Here is a 17,403-nt window from a genome sequence, read left to right on the forward strand (position 1 = left end):
CTGGATATGATCTACAAGTCAGCAAACAAAACGCAGACTGTACAGTTAACCCTGTTCTCAATTCAATGTCAGCAAAAACACAAGACTTTAGCAAAGTGTACTCAAAATACATAAGATGTAAATGTTAAAAGTTGTATTTTAAAATTGATGTTGCCTTCTCATTGAAGCAGTTAAGTTTTCCAAACTGGAAGTTCGATGTACATTTATTCAGTCAATCAATTTAAACTGTGAGAACGCTTGCTAGGCTGACAACAAAAAGTGACTTTGCCATTAAGGAACAACAAACAAGTACACAAAACAAAATCCAAATACTTTTTTGTTAAAGTTATCTTCCACTGACTTCAGTTTTTAAGTGACAATTAATGGGCTCTCAGAACATTATCAGTTACAAAGTTGTGAACAGAAGTGGGTAGTTCCAAGAGATTCTTCTCATGACTTCAGTAAATATAATACAACCTAGAAAGTCTGTAAGGCCTGAAGGACATAATGAAATGCATCCAGTGGAGAGCTCCCACAAGTCAGTGTAACAAAATACATTAGTGTGGGTGTGTATACCTGTGTGAAACCTCACAGGCTTGTGTGAGCCATCAGCAGAGGAAGCCAAACTTCATGCAGTGAATTCAATCACGCACAACAGAGATTTTTCCTCTTCCATTTCATCCCACATCCAGTCCAACAACACACACACACACACACACACACACACACACACTTCACATCTATCTCCTCTGCACCCCTGGCTGAAAGCATTTACTCTTTCACAACCTGTGCTGCTTTCAACTCAGCTGGACTCCAACAGGGTGTCCATGCAACGCACCTGTGTGTGTGTGTGTGTGTGTGTGTGTGTGTGTGTGTGCGTGCGCGTGTGTCTGCTCAGTTCAATTTAAGTTGAATACAGAGAGAGAAAAAAACTTGAAGGATGATCAAAAACAAAACAACGAGGATATGGGTCATCCAAGATTACCCCGTCTTATCTGCTGTTGTCACAGTTGTTATGAACATCCATGTATCAGTGTGTATTAATAAATCACACTGTCTTAAAATGGGAGGTGAAATCAGGAAAACAGAGCCAGATAAAACAGAAACATAAGTCAGACTCAGACTGTTGGCCTCGTCTACCGTCTGTGTATCTGCATAGTTCAGAAGTACACATACGATTCTGGTTTCATCGTTGACAGACCAAAATGCACATACAATGTTTCAACAGGCTTTTTCCCCATTGAAGAACTCTTACCTTATAGAGGAAAGAGATGCAGATGACCTGGGATTGGTTTGGGTAAAAATTAGAAATATTCAACTTTCTGTTTACAATTTACCAGAATACAGTTGAGGACAACACGTTATCATCGCTGCATCATTTCAAGGCTGTAACACCCACTGGGAGCAGCGGGAAGGCAAAGGCTAGTAAAAGCTACATCCTTCTTGTAAATGCCTTCAGTAAATGCCTCTTGCATGTTAAAACAACTGTTGTATAATGAATACCTGGATATTTTAAATATACTTTTCTGATAACTGATTATCAATGCATTTCCTATGTTCATGGATTTTTAACAGAGTAAGTTATCTTTAGAGTCTGGGGTTGCTAGAGAAACATCTCAGGAGAGGCTGCTGTCCAATCCTAAAACCCTGAGGGGCAGCAGCCTGGAGACAAAAAATAATAACCTCTGACTCTCACATTTTTGGCGTGAGATTCCTACTCCCACTCTGCCTGAACAAATTTCATGCCACTCCTTCATGAAAAATATAATTATAGGTTAAACAGGCTTACACTGTACACATGACAAAGTCTGAAAATCAGCCTTTTCCCCCACATTTCTGCACCGGTATTAGTCCATAAACCTTACAGGGAGCCAAAACACACAGTTTGCATAGCTTTTGTTGATATGTTGACTTTTGTTAAAATAACATTCAGGGTACAGATTCAGTTGTGAAACTCATTAATGGACTGGGTTGGATCTGATTTTGGGATAACTGCATACAGTATAGAGGGTCAATTACAGTACCAAACTTTGGGGGTATGGGTCTGCGAAACTGGACCCTGGACTCCACCATCTACTTCTTCTTGTCTCCTTTGACTGTGCAGCCTTCAAAATAAGCATTTGATACCACTGCCATGATAGTTAGATTTTAAAAGGCAGCATGTAAACTTACTTGTTCTTATGAGGGTTTGTGGATATGGAGCTGACTGCTAGAGCTGAGCGATGTCTATTAAATTGGGATTGGACGATGTCTACAGTAAAACATCTTAATGGATGATAATATTGATGACCGTAGCTTAAAGTACCCCCTTGCCCATCTGGCAGTACTTGGGTTGAAACAAAAGAAAAGAAAACACTAACAAATGTGCAGAATTTCTATATAATGTAAAAGATGACAGATGATGAATCTTCATGACCATTTACTACATTTTCATCATTGATGTGAGATCAACCGATAGCTTTACTTCTGAAGACGTCTCACTCTGGAAATTTTGTAACTACAGAGAAACACTTGGTTTACTCTGATCATTCAGTGGTGTTATAGAGCCTCTCTGCCTCATAAACGATCTTGGGCTAACAGCAGACACTGCGTGTTCTTTGTAGTCATTTTTACACTGAGATCCCGTGCTACTGCTGTTCCATAGGATCACCAATATCCCGCCCGGGTGCTGTTCATTAGCTCAAGCTAAGGGTGGTGCAATGTCAAACCAGCCTGTGAATTCAGACAGCTGGCCAGCATTCCGCACCAGAGGCGAGAGACGACATCGCTCTGCGTCAACTGTGGTGTAAATTTTGCCAGCTCACCCTTCCTACATAGAGCACATCTCCCCTTTGTTTTACCTCTGGTACTACCTCCCAAGACAGACCAGAGGCGGAACAAGAATGGCCCACCATTCCGGCTTTGTGCCTTACACACATAAAACCAGACGGAATAAAGGCGTACCAATCCCGCCTCAAAAAGGTGGTGTGTAAGGAGCTTGTTTGTCCGACGGCTGCAGCAAGGTCACAAACCTGACAGCAGGCACTTTCATTTTGTCCTGTCATCAGTTTAAATCACTGACTTAACATTAGTTAGCATCAGCTGGAATCACTCCACTAGTTTTTAACCAGAAACAATAACGATCAGCAGAGGCTGCTACCTGAACGGTTCCCACACAGAGCTTTGCTAACGAGATTGTGGGTGCCTTTGGCACTGCTGTGAGGCCTGAGGGTGGGCGGGGGTGTATTTGGAGATACCTGGAACATAAAATATATTCTGCTATAGCTGTGCATATCAGATTTCATTCATCTGGCCTGCAATCAAACATAGTAAGGTGCGATATTCTGACCATGTGTCATCCAGAGCTTTGTACGCCCCCTGAGCTCAGACAGCTGTATCAACGAAAAGAAAGTGTTGTTATTCATTTAATGAAATGTCTGTGAGTTATGCCTTAATTAAATTTCATCAAGACTAATTAGTGTCGTGTCCTTGAAATGTGTGACCCTGTAACATGCTTTTCCTGCTCTGTGACTAGTGAGGTGTGAAAACAGAAACGTTTCCAGTGATTGACACTTCTAAAATGTAATATAATCAGAGATGTCAAACTTTATTTATTTTTGTACATCCATTGTGACGAGCACTAATTTTTGTGCTTTTTTGGCAGAAAGACTGGGGTAGCAACTGCAGTGACATCGGTGTTTGTACCAGCCTGTCATGGTGATGAGGAACTGAGCCTAAAGGCAAACTCTTGATATTCTGTTCCTTTTCTAGCCCTCATATACTGTTACTAATCATGGATAGCGGAAGAGAAACTGCATCTACCCTACAGGAGTTTTATTCACAGGGTGTAAAGGCTCGCTGTAACACTACATTCAGACCAACTCTAGCCCTGTGTGGAAGAAAAACAAATCTGTCTCTCCAGTTCCTGTTCAATTTCAACCTGTTCAACTGGTGCAACATTTGATCAGCTTCATCGATGCCTCCAAGTGGATGTATACTGGACATATTCGGCTTGGAGGACACACCAAGTTAGACCCTGAACACACTGGAGTGGGCTACATACTATCAGGGCTGGGAATGTCTCAGAATCTGAGCTGGTGAGCATGGTTCAGGAGAAGGACAGCTGGGCTACACTGATCAGTTTGTGCCATCAACGAACCACAACCACATATGCAAAAGGAAATGGGTTGCTAGAAGGCATTTGATTTAAGGGGGGGTCTTTTCTTAGTCCACTCAGGTTGTTTTGACTACATTTATTCAAAACACTATTATAACATTGGAAGAAATAATGCAGATTTAATGTTCATTGTGAAGGATTACACAGTATAAGAAAGTCTACCAGCTGATTTTATACTGAACAGAAATTAGTGGAAACTAATGGCTGCCTGGAACAGTAGTGCATCCAGAAAGCTAAAACTGAACAGTATTCATTCAAAAGTGGTAAATGAAAATCCACTGAATATCATAAGTAACTCTAGCCCTTGTAAACACAATAGTATGGACCTTTTAACTTTGTTTTTTTAAGGCAGATTTATGATCATCCAGCAAAGACCTGTGTGGTCCACTATAAACACACAGATGTTACATGTGGGGTGAAGAGGAGAACTCATGTATGTAAAGTCCATTTCCCCCTTTTCGAGTAAAATTATTCATACACTCTCATTCACAACCCCAAAGACGTTACATCACACACAAACCCAAAAAGCTCATGCATGCCTATACAAAGTGCATTCATACAAGCTCTTCTTGGTCCCTCGTTCACTCCCTTTTTAGTCTCTGTGCAGCTATGAAACTTTATCTGAGAGAACACACACACACACACACACACACACACACACACACACACACACCAAAAAGGCACTATACAATTTATTCATGATTTCCACATCATAATCAGGTCAGACGTTTACATGAATAGCTTCATAGTTTGCTATCTGCTGCTAGAGAAGTGCTAGTTCTAAGAAGGGAGAGAGGTGAGGGGTGGCGAGGGCTCCAGTGTTAGCATAAGCACTGGTGGCAGGTAAACGGGCTATGGGTCAAACAGAAGTTGCAGGTGAGCCAGAGGATTGTAGGACAGCAGCAAAGGGAGAGCATCTGGCTGGGACCCCAAGTGGTTGAAGAACCCCAAATTGTTGACCTCACAGATTTGAATCAAAGTTTTAAATGGAAATGTGTTAAGCTTACATTTTTGATAAAATTTAGTTTTTTGTTTTGTTTTGTTTTTTTTTTATTTTTGGATAAGCAATGATTATGAAAATAGCACAAGTTTGTTTGCAGCTTGCACCAACTTAGGAGTTTATTATAGTTTTATTATTTAATATATTTCATGATGTGGATTGTATCTTTTTTATTTATTTTTTCTTAAAGATTGTTCATTCTAACATCTTTGATTGTGAAGTAACTGGTAGCTTTGTCAGTTATTTGTGTGCAACCCTATTAATATTCTCCTTGTTTTACATGACCTTTACATGGAAATTACCAACCAAACGTCTCGTGCTGTGTGAGAAATAAATAACCAAAGGTTTTAGCGCATGCGTGCAAAACCTCCATCATCCTCTTGCCACCGTGCCTGAAAATATTTCTAGAGAAAACACTGCACATTTGTATAAAAAAGTGCAATTTTTCTAATGTACACTATTAAATAAATTGATATGGGCACATCCTAATGTGTGATGGAATTTCTGATTAGAGAATGTCTGAGAGTCAGCAGCAAGACAATACATTTGTGTGGGAATAGATACTAGAGCTGTAGCTGTACTGAATGGCTGACCACAACAACAAACATGAATCTGTGTAATATGCACTTTGTAATTTCAAGTTCGACTGGAGAGAGTCTAAAAGGGCAAGCACCTAACTTCCGAGTGATGGGGCAGGGGATCAATCAGACAGTACTAATGGATTAGGAAGGTCCGGTTAGATGATATCTGTCAGCTGCTTACATGCGTCTCCTTAAATAAGTCACGTATACTGCAGCTCAATATGTGGGTACCACACTCACTGAACATTCAACTGGCCAGAGATCAATAACACTTAGCATTCCCTCTCCCATCCCCTAACTAGCTTAATGTGACAGTGGAAGACCAATGAAAAAAGAATATCCACACACACACACACACACAACCACACACACAGACCAACTGTGCACCTTTCAAAGAGGCTTAGGAAGTGTCAAACAGAAGGGCAGCATCTGCTTCTGTGCACTGTGTGAGTGAGCAGGAAAAAGAAACAAGAATCCCCTCACACTGAGATTTCACATCAATACCCACAAGTGTAAAAGAGAAGCAGTCAAAATCTTCCCCACTTGACAAACCGGAATGCTATGCAGGAATATACTCCTGGCTGGCTCAGCTGCCAAGACTTCCTTCCAGCCAAACGCCATCTGGTGCCAAAAGTCACTCAAGCATCTTTCTGCACAGTGCATACAACACGCAGGGCACCTCGCTCTGTTTCTGCATCAGAAATACTATCCTGTTTGGACTAGTGACCCATTCACTGTTTCACCAAGTGATGATGGGATCCATATGGGCCCAATTATATATATATTTTTTTACTATTCTGGACTATTTATGCAGAAAAACTCTGGCTGAGCACACTTGTACCTTTCTAGCAAAATTCAGAAGTCAAGCAGTTAACATAAATTTGCACCTGGGCACCGCTGCCAAAACCAGAATCTTGGTTGTGTGGTGGCCAGTTTAATGCTTTGCTCATGGGGACCATAAAATATTCAACAGCAATTTGCCGGTTTACTATTTATAGATGTATTTATGTTAAATACAACAATAACCCATACCGTATCTGGGGCTGGGTATCCAATCCTAAAACTGTGTTATCGACTAAACTGTGTCTGCAGCACTGAGCAACCAATGAACAGGTTTATACAACAGAGTACTTTAACATCGGTGTCTCCTTCATATCCACAACTGCAGCTGGTCAGTAGGATGAATTCATCATGGAGCTTTTTAGTTTCTGATACTGGAGAAAGCACATTTGAATTTTTGTTTTTAATCCGACTTTCTACTTTATTTGGCTTTTCTAACTGTTTTTTCATGTTGGATCAATAGTAGAGAGAGAAAAAACCCAGGAAAAACAGAAGAATAACAAAAACTAAACAAGAGGAACTCACTGCATCCGTCTTCATCGCTGTGGTCCCCACAGTCGTTGTCTCCGTCACACTGCCACTGGGCCGGGATGCAGGTGCACTCCCCAAATGCACTGACGGCACATGTGAAGTGATTCTTCCCACATGAACACTCAGCACTGCCCTGAACTCCTGTGAACACAGAGAAAAAGAGGTGGACCTAATTCAACATGTCCAGATTAACTGTTATTCTCCTCATTTACTCAGTACTGAAAGAAAGTGAAAATGTTAGATGACTTGAGCTATGCCCACTTGTTTGTCACCAATTCTTTATCACTGCCCTCTTGTTATTTAAAAGATAAAACACAATATTGTAAATAAGGCTATCCCCTCACCCGACTCTCGCACTGTGTTTGGCATTAAATAAATAATTATTCATTCTCGACTTGCTACACCAGTGGTTCCCAACATTTTTGGCTTGTGACCTCCTAAGACGTCCATTTCCTGTCTTGGTACAGCCACAGAAATAGAACTGTGTTGTCCTGACCAGAACAGGTAGCACAGATACCTCTGTAAAGAACAGGAGCTGTAGCTAATGAAGACATTATGAATCAAATCACATCTTCTCTCTCTACACTGCAACTTGACCTTGTTGCATGAACAAGAAATACCTATATTTATCCTTATGTAGTCCAACACAACAATACTCTCTGACTTCCATCTAAAGCAGAGAAAGACACCAGAGAGTCACCCCATTAGCAGACGCATCACAGTGAATCACATTCAGGAGAAAAAATAAATAGAGGTTTCCCATTTTGCTCTCACTTTGAAGCCTTAATGACCATCTGCATGTGTGTGTGTCCATTTTGCAGAAACTGGACTGCCACAACAAACCCAGAGTTTCTTGGAACACATGTACGTGTGTGTGTGTGTGTGTGTGTGTGTGTGTGTGTGTGTGTGTGTGTGTGGTTCCTGGCTTCCTCACAAAGGCATCAGTCAACCCAGGAGGGCCTGGCAGAGAGCGCTCACTAACCTTCAGATCCCTCCCACAGCACTAAATTAATGACCTCTTTCTTTTCATTTCTCTCACTCTTTCTCTTCATTCTTCTTTCTACCATCTCCTCTTCACACTTCAACTTCAGCAACCTCCATTTTTTCCCTCCTCTTTCCCACTTCATTCCTCTCTACGCTCCTCACTTCCAGAACCCTCCGCTAACAGGAGAGATACATGAATAGCTTTATCCAATCACAGACAACACAGACACACAGGTATAAACTAAAGCGTGAAAATCATGAAAAGACCAAGTGTTGATGGTACAATGTAGACAGCTTACTGTATACTACAGTGTTGTTAGCTATGGGGTTGAAACATTAAGAATATTATGTGTTTCATTTAGATGTGCATTGAGTTAAATTAGTGAGTTAATGAATAGTTAGTGAATTAGGATTTAGCCACATTTTTGTCTTGTCTTGCGACACTGCCACAAAAAACAATCACAACTTCAAAATTTGGATCAATGAATCAAAAAGACCCTGACGTTTAACTGATGAAACTGATAATGATGAATGAAAGATCAACACAGAGATTGTTAGTTTAAGAAAGAACAATGACTGTGTCACAACCAGCAGACAGAATATCTCCTTCATAACGAGTTCATGAATCTACTACAGAAGGAAAAACAGAATCATCACTGTTTACTAGATTGTTATGTAAGGCTGCAGACAAACAAACACACAGAGAGACACTATCATGCAGTAACGGTCAGCCATAGCAGTCCAGCACTTTCAAGCACTTTCAAGAGCACCAGCATGACAAGCCTATAATGCACCAGCACAGATAGCAGGTCACATGCTGGGCTGTTTTGTAGACACTGGATCTCTTTGAGCTGCAAGTGCAAGTTTAACATCAGTACATCATTAAGTCTGTTAAAGAAAGTTTAAGTGGAGCAGTAGCATTGCCCTCTCTGTTAATTCATCTTAAGCAAGATTCTTTTAACAGCCTGAAAAGATGAGTTGGGGGGGGATAAAACTGAACACAAGCACCACATGGACCTGCCAAAGAACAGTATAAACTTTTCTGAGCATTTCTGGTATTATCACACTTTGTTTAGCTCACTTTCACAATCAAAGCCTTTCAGCAACAAGAATTTGTAAATGGATTGTGTTGTGAAGGTGCAACAGGAACATCAGTGGCAAAAGTTTAGGACAGGTTAGTGTTAACTGAGAATACAGTAAATGTTGGTCTAAATCTATATGCAGGCATAGTTAAGCCACATGTCATATGATAAAAGGCATTTCATTTCATATGAAGAGTAGCAGGAACTTACTGCAGTCTGGGTGAACATCGCATAAGCGCCTGTGCTATTGCCAGGATTAAAGGGCTGACTCCTCTATTCTGAGAGTCAGACGTGGCTTGTATGAGGAAAAAAAAAAGTCACTATAGAGTGGTTTTTGTGAAACAGCACAATTTTACAGCAACACAAACCACATCACAGTCAAACCTACAAAGGAGCCAGGTGATCAAACAAGGTCATACCACTGACAGATGAGGAAGACTCCTGTCCCTTTTCAGTAACGGGTAAGGCCGGCTGACATGCTGAACCTGCTCTTCAGGCCGGCCGCAAGACACACAATGAAATTCTCACTTCACTTGCTACTGCCAGAAGTCTGTGCATGAGCTTCGAGTCAGAAGGGAGCCTCCAGCCAATTAAAACGAAAACAAAGTCCAAATATCCTCCATTGCACTGCCTGATACTGTCTAAACAGGCCCTGTGTGGAACAAGACAGGTGGTCCCCCCTCAAAGGTAAACACAGATGAGCCCGCAATCCCACCCTGACATCACACCTAAACCAGACCCACCTACAGCGGCAGCACTCCGACAAATGCCTGTGTTCACCAACCAAACCAAACTGGAAGCTGCCACATTGTGCGAGACTCGGCTCTAACCAGGTGGCTGTCAAACTCTACTTCACTATCTGCACAATTTGCTGTTGTTAAATAGTTAAATGATGAGCGTGAACACTTGTGGAAAGAGCAGAGGGGCCAAAACATACAATGGTAACCCAACCCAGAGAGCGGGCGGTCTCATGTTGTGAACACAGTTCATTCTTCCTTTTCAAAGATGTCAAAAGGCTGCCAGTGAGTTAGGCGTGGACCTCCCCAGAGACTACCTGGTGGGTCAAAGCTGTCTTTCATTCTGTGTGAGTCTACCTCTATAAAAAGTGATAAGTGGGAAATTGTGGGAAAAAAAATTACCATCAACCAAAGTGAAGTGTAAAACAGAAGTACAGAGGGAATGAGTCAAGCCATTTGTCTGCCCTGTGTCTTCCTGCCACCCTTTTGCTGCTCATGTTGAGCTGCAAAAGCGTCACTTCAGAAAGACAGCTGCGTCTCAGCATGTCAGCAACTGTTCATGCTGAACAGTCCCACAGCAGTTGCATTCAGCTGCACCACACGGCACTGCACAGTGAGAATGGACACAATCGGCATCCCACCTTGCTCTCAGGCAACACTGTTCATCCTTTTTCATGTTCGTCATGCAGGACTGCTGACAGAACAATGCACCTGCTTGATCACCGTCCTGGCTTTTCATACATAGCAACTAAGACATTTTAAAGAAAACAGGCAGATTTACAATGCAGTAATGATGTCAGAAAACATTTTCCACTCATTTAAATGTATATCCTGTTGGACACCAAAAAGCAGCAAACAACCCTTGCAGTTGTAAATGGACAAATTTTTTACTTGACATTTCAAGACTAATGAAACCCTGGCAGACCTACAGACTAAAGGCTGACATTAATACTATGAAAAAACCCAAACTAAAGTTCCAAATCTGCTATAGTGCTTCAATTCAATCATTTAAACTACTACCCCCAGTGAAAATTAAACGGCATCTGACTCAGATAGAGTTTAAAAATATTAAGGAGAAATCAACACAATCTTAAAACACCCATCAGTCCATTATCTGTACCACTTATACCTGAACGGGATCATGGGGAGTTTGGAGCCTATCCCAGCTGACATTGGGCAAGAGGCGGGGTCCACCCTGGACAGGTTGCCAGTCTATCACAGGGCTGACATGTAGACAAACAGCCACACACACTCACTCCTAGGGGCAATTTCAAGTCGCCAGTTAACATAAGCTGCATGCCTTTGGACTGTGGGAGGAAGCTGGAGTGCCTGCAGAGAGCCCACAGGGAGAACATGTAAACTCCGCACAGAAAGGCAACGGATTGGCCTGGGCTCGAAACTGGAACCTCCTTGCTGTGAGGCCACAGCGCTAACCACCTCACACAGCAGACTGTCACCTCCGTCTTCTATCTTGTCTACCATATTCAAATTGGGTTGCCATTGCAATGACAAAGTAAAGAAGAGAAGGCGTGACCATGCCACTAACAGCTCCATACTGTAATTCTTTATGGGTGCCGATTATTCAGACTGCTTACTGTCAGTTTAATCAATCATTTGAAAAATTGTGAGTTTGCATCAGTTATGAAAGTCAGTGCTGCTGGAATGTGTGAGGTGTGGAAAGCTGTAACACAGCAACAACTCACTAGTGTTTCTTCCTGCTCTGAGACAGCAGCAGTAGGTTGCTATCTGAAACCACCCTAAATAAAAAGCAGACTCAAGGTCATTTCTGTGTCTCTGTCTGCCTGATGAGTGTAAATCCAATACTCATGTATTCAGTATTTTCACCAACTCATCACTAGCTGTCTTGGCAGGAAGCTTAGAGAGGCTCAGACCTTTTCTTTCTGAAAACAGCTGCCTGCTGCTGCTGAAAATGAGGCTGATGAGACTGAACCACACGATGAATGCTTCATAAAACCAAAACAATAAGCTTAAGGATTTTAAAACACTCCATTAAGCGTTAGTGATGATTCTCCATGGGTTCATCACCATCGCATTTCTTGTTATATAAATATATTGATTGGTGGATCTTTAATTACACACTTCATTTCCCAACCTCTTTTTTGTATATCCATATTTCTCTCCATTACAGCATATGGAAGCTCTAAAGCTGCTCCAACACTCAAAGAACACATTCACTGAATTCCCTGTGGTTATGATGCCACTGGGTTACATGGATTGCAAACAGCTCATCCTCCCCTGCCTGTTCCCCCTCTTCGTCAGATCATCTCCACCTACTAATTTGCCCACTGTAGGTCAGGCCGTCTTGATGCGGTGAGCTGGTAACCACAGTAGCACATGTTGAGCCCTGCTGGGAAAAATACACAAGTGTGGAAGAACAGCACGCACGAGCAAACGCACATGCAGACAGAAATTGTTAAAACGCTTAAAATATCTGGTTTGAAGGCCTGACAACGTAAGCAAAGAATCAGACAAACAAGTTAGGAGTTAATGCCAAATCTTCAAAGCGCTGTTAAGAGTCTTCATGGACAGGCCCATCATCACAAGCTCATCCTCCTGCTTTGCTCAGTCACACAGACAAAAACACACACAGGAGTGTTTGAAATGTACAACAGTTGGCCAGGGGTTCTTTTCACACATGCTCATCTCACTTTCATTAAAACTCCAAACTTATCACACTGCATCACTCAATCACTTTCTTATAACTTTGCATGAAGGTGCATGTTTGAGGATGTGTGTATGTGTTTAATTGTGTGCTGTTGGCTTGCGTGTAGTGTCTAACCATGTTAACACTGCCTCAACCTGACCAAGGGCTCCATTATGGACCCTTGGGGCTGCATGTTCATCATGGACAGTACTTTATTCAAGCAAATAACACCAGGCATGCACGCGCACGCACACACACACAGCAAAGTCATTGCCTATATTAACTAAGTGTGACCCTAGAAGCATGTGGGAGGATACCATCCGTTATTCCCTTGAAATGAACAAAAACAACATAATTACACACTTGGTGATATATCATTGTCCTGCTCCTGAAGGTTAAAAATAAAGGCCACCGAGATCAAACAAGGGGGCAATGAAAGGGTAGCTCTGCTATGGTGCTGTATGCAGCACATACACACAAGTAGTGTCATCATCCGTGTCTGACCAGCAGTCCCTCTGAATTCAGTTCAAAGATAACACCAACTTTGCCAAGGCTGACTGGATGGGTGTGGGACTGGCATGTTGGTTGGCATCAGGAGGGGGTGGGGTCAAAACAATTCCTATGAACTGAAAAAAAAGAAAAAGAAAGAGGACAAAATATCCATACAGTGAATTCCATCTGTCCCTCTCTATCATTAATCCATGCTCCCTCTCTCTCTATGGAGGTGAACAAACAATTAATAATTATATGGATTATATAGGGCAGTTATTTTTCAGTAACAATTATAATCCAAGTTGCTAAATTAAGTCCTCAGTTCACCGGTCTCCAGTGCTTCACTTAACAACACTGCCTGTCGGGGTAGCTGTCATTCATCAGCTCCTGATGAGCAGGAAGGACAGCAGACAGACAAACGGTCTTCGCCAGGCTGACCGACAGCAGAAATGTGCTGGACAACAATTTTTCAACACGGGTGTCAGGGAGACATTTCACAGAATGGTGCTCTATCTGCTGCTCTGAATTGGCCTTCACTGCATCCGTTTTGTTAAACAGGCTTCCTGGGTGAGTCACTGAGGTGCATGATTAAATTACTGATTTGTTGGGGCGGCTGCGGCTCAGGAGGTAGAGAAGGTGGTCTCCTAACTGGAAAATTAGCAGTTCAATTCCCAGCTTGTCTAGTTCACATGTCTAAGTGTCTCTGAGCAAGACACTGAACCCCCAAGTTACTCCTGGTGATGTCACCGGTGCTTGAATGTGTGAGTGCAAATGGGTGAATGGACAAATAGTGTGAAAGCGCTTTGAGTGTGCTGCAATGCATAGAAAAGCACAATACAAGCATAAGACCGTTTAACTTACCACATAGTATAAAAACATGCCATTATACAAACAATAAATATAGAATTAAACAGATAAAATAATGTTTTGGTTTTTGGTTCAAACAATGTAGCATTCAAACAGTTGTCATAGCATCCGACATGGAAGGTAAATGATAAACAAATAGCATTCTCAGAGGATGCATCTTTGGAAGTTGGAGGGTTGGTCGTGTTGATAGAGGTCTTGGTGTTTCTAAGTGCAGCCTGGTTATTTCTTATTTAAAGTTAGGATTTATTTGTATATGTGTTTGTCTATGGGTACTGGTAAGGCCAGCGGTATGAGGACCAGTTTGAGCTTCATATGATGGGAGTGAGGGCGTTTTAGGACTGGTTTTGGGGTTAAGAGTAAAATGAGGCTTAGGTCAGGTTAGGGTAGGGGTTGGGTGTTAGGCATTTAGTTGTGATGGGTAAAATTAGGGTAAGGGGCTAGGGAATGCATTATGTCAATGAGTGTGCTCAAAAAGATAGAAAGACTGTGTGTTTGTCAGGCCTGGCAGTGTAAACACAGCAGAACTCTGAGCTCTGCCTCTAGCTGTGAACACTAGATTTGCTGGGTAATGTGCTGAGTGAGCACTTGATGTCCAAGCTCTCTCTAATCTAAAGATTGTCTCTTTGGCAAGCTGACCTCCCTCATACACACAGACACACCTCCCCACTATCCCAGTTTAACCCCCTAAAATCCCCCAACAGGGGCCTCTGTCAGGGAAACATGGGTAGGAGCTTCAACTGAGGACAGAGCTCAGTGCTCTATCCTGGAAATAGCCTTTCCGATTGCGGTTTTCATTTTTCAATTGGTTTATGTTATACAAGTCCTTAAAATCTTTCACTGTGTACCTTTTCTCAATGAATGTGTGCTTTTACACTCAACGTTCTATATAGAGGTCCTCCTAAGACAACACAGCAAAAACTGATTATTTAATTCACCTATGGAAAATTTACTGACAAGTTTTTTGATAATTGATAAACTATTTAAGTAAAAAAATTCCCCCAATCTACAACCCTAATCTCCCCAGCTCTGCCTACACCTGATTGGTTAAGTAGAGGGTTTTCAGTCAATCAAGAATTGGTGCCTCCCAGCACTTCTTAGTTCAAAGGCTGGGAAATACTGGTTTCAGTAACTGATCAAGGGGAAAAAAAATCATCCAGCCTTTTGTTATTTTATGTCTTTGTGAATTTAATATGTTCAGGTATTAAATCACCGGCCTGACAAAATGAACAGTTTGAAGTCAAAACCTTGGACTTTAGGAACTATGACAGTTTTTGCTATTTTCTGACATTTTACTAATGAAAAACAAGTTTATCTTGTATCAAGCTGCTAAACTCCTGTACGTATGTACTCTGTATAAACAGTTCTAAACCAGACATCTAGAAAAATAAGAGAGCATGTATTGAATGTCTGTCTATTTATCTGATATAATACCAAATGAATCTTTGAAACCAAAAATAATTTGGAAAACATGAATTAAAACTGGTAAATAAACTGAAGGTTAGTGCTAACATCTGGATGTAAGAAGGACATGCATGAGTGTGTTCATGGTTTATACATTACTATTCTAAACTGAGCTTCAAAAAATGGTAAAATATTTCTACATCATCTACACCATGGGATGCTAACCTGAAAATTGTCCAATAAAACCAAGCTAAGTGAAATGTCTCCACTGCAAACACCCATTGTGGCGAATCAAAACCATGGTTTTGGGTTGTCAAATTAAAATAGCTGAGCCAACAAGAAGGTTAGCTTTGCTGTGCTTTGTACCCGAGTCCAGTTAAGAATAGAATTACCCAATAACTGCAAGAGAGAGCTGCAGGGAAGGAGAATTGCTGTACACTGGACACTAAAAGCTCTGTGTGTGGCACAGTTTTACCATTTCCAGTAGGACGTCTGAGCAGCACATGTGGACTGCTGGTGAAGTTTTTTTTATTTTTTTTTGCTCTGCTTGTGTATGTCTAGTATCTAGAACAAGTTCAGTCCAGTGGAGATCCCCAAACCCTCTCCCTTCTGGAGATCAGTTACCTCTCTCTCTGGGATTTATTGATTACCTCCTTTGCAGCTGTATGGTGACAGACCAAAGTCCATTTGATGTCCAAATCAAACCATAGCAGCCTAGAAAGAAAAAGTACTGTACAGCCAGCCTCCCAAATGTCACAAACACTTTCTTGAATATCATTTTCTTTGAGAGGTTGGCTTTACTGCATTCCTATTTTGTTAGGGCTGCATGTTTCTTAAAAACTGTAATTATTATTTGTGAATGTTCAGCTGAAGTGTATCAGTCAGTGGCAAAACTTGTAGCTTTCTCCAGAGTTTTTTTTCCCCACTGGTCACAGTAAGCATTGCCATTTAACTGTCTAATCAGCTGTCAGATACCTCAACTCAGTGTCAAGCGATACAGAGTACCAGTATCAGCACAGATATTGACCCTGAATATCAGTGCATCTATGTACTGAACTAAAGTAAATGACTGAAGTCTTCAGCAGAGTAAATTGTCGATTCATTTCTGAATTCCAGACACTTAATAAGTCTGAATTGTTCACACATTTGACCAGTGCAAATAATTTTTCATCTGTACAAACATTCGTGTGAGCTTTGTACAGCACCAAAAACAGCAAAGTCCGATACTGAACATGACTACAGATCCTGGAACAGACCTATCTGCAGCACTGGATGCCAGATCAGTACCAGCAGCTTCACTTGGCCCATGTCTGTGCATGTGAACTCACAGTTAAGACATAAAAGTAATAGGAGCAGATTATTCCATGCAGGCGAGCTGCGACTCACTTTATGGGTTTTGACTGGATGAGGAGAGCAGGCACTGAGGTCCAGCTCAGTAATATCCAGTTATAAACTGATGTGGCATGAAGGGCTCCACTCTGCAGCTCTAAACTGTTGGCACCAGATACTCTATAATGTTAACATTTGGGGGGGGAAAAAAAACACTGGGCTTGCAAATTTTAGATCTTGGAATAAGATATGGCCAGTTTTAGCATATTGACCTGACAGTCAGCCATTACAATGAGCTGCTAACTACAAAGAAGGCTCAAACAAGCACATTCACATACATGGTGGGGTTACTTTTATTTCTTTTTCTTGAGGTACTTTTGTACACGGTCTGCTACTTGCAGACAAAGGCTCCTTATTCTCATTCTACCTGTTGTTTTAAGTGCTGAATTATGTCACTGCCTATCCACTAAAACCTAGAGGAAAAACGTGTCTTCACAAATATTGAATCCCTGCAAAACAAACTACCCAACAAATGTGACTGTCACACTTCACATCTTCAAATTCGAGGTATTTTCATTTGTCCACCATCTGCACATTTTTTGTATGAATGATAAATGAATGAAGGAATGTTTATGAATGAATTTCTTTCCCCAATCCGAATACACGCACATCTTCAAATTATGAATCCTCATAACCACCCCTACCCCCACCCCCCCAGGACAATATACCCCAGAGCATTCCAGAGGTGGTGGCAGTGGA

At 41.5% G+C, this 17,403-nt stretch overlaps 1 protein-coding gene across 2 annotated transcripts in view; it reads right to left on the reverse strand.

The window, feature by feature from the left end:
* Nucleotides 1-17,403, reverse strand: part of lrp4 (low density lipoprotein receptor-related protein 4) — a 110,950-nt gene that overhangs the window by 56,320 nt on the left and 37,227 nt on the right. For both annotated transcript variants that reach the window (XM_020612335.1, XM_020612333.1), the window contains exon 2: nt 7,082-7,228. In XM_020612335.1, the coding sequence (XP_020467991.1) occupies nt 7,082-7,228 (147 nt within the window). The remainder of the gene's footprint in view (nt 1-7,081; nt 7,229-17,403) is intronic.

The sequence above is a fragment of the Monopterus albus genome, unplaced genomic scaffold (assembly GCF_001952655.1).
Source record: "Monopterus albus unplaced genomic scaffold, M_albus_1.0 scaffold123.1, whole genome shotgun sequence".
NCBI lineage: Eukaryota > Metazoa > Chordata > Actinopteri > Synbranchiformes > Synbranchidae > Monopterus > Monopterus albus.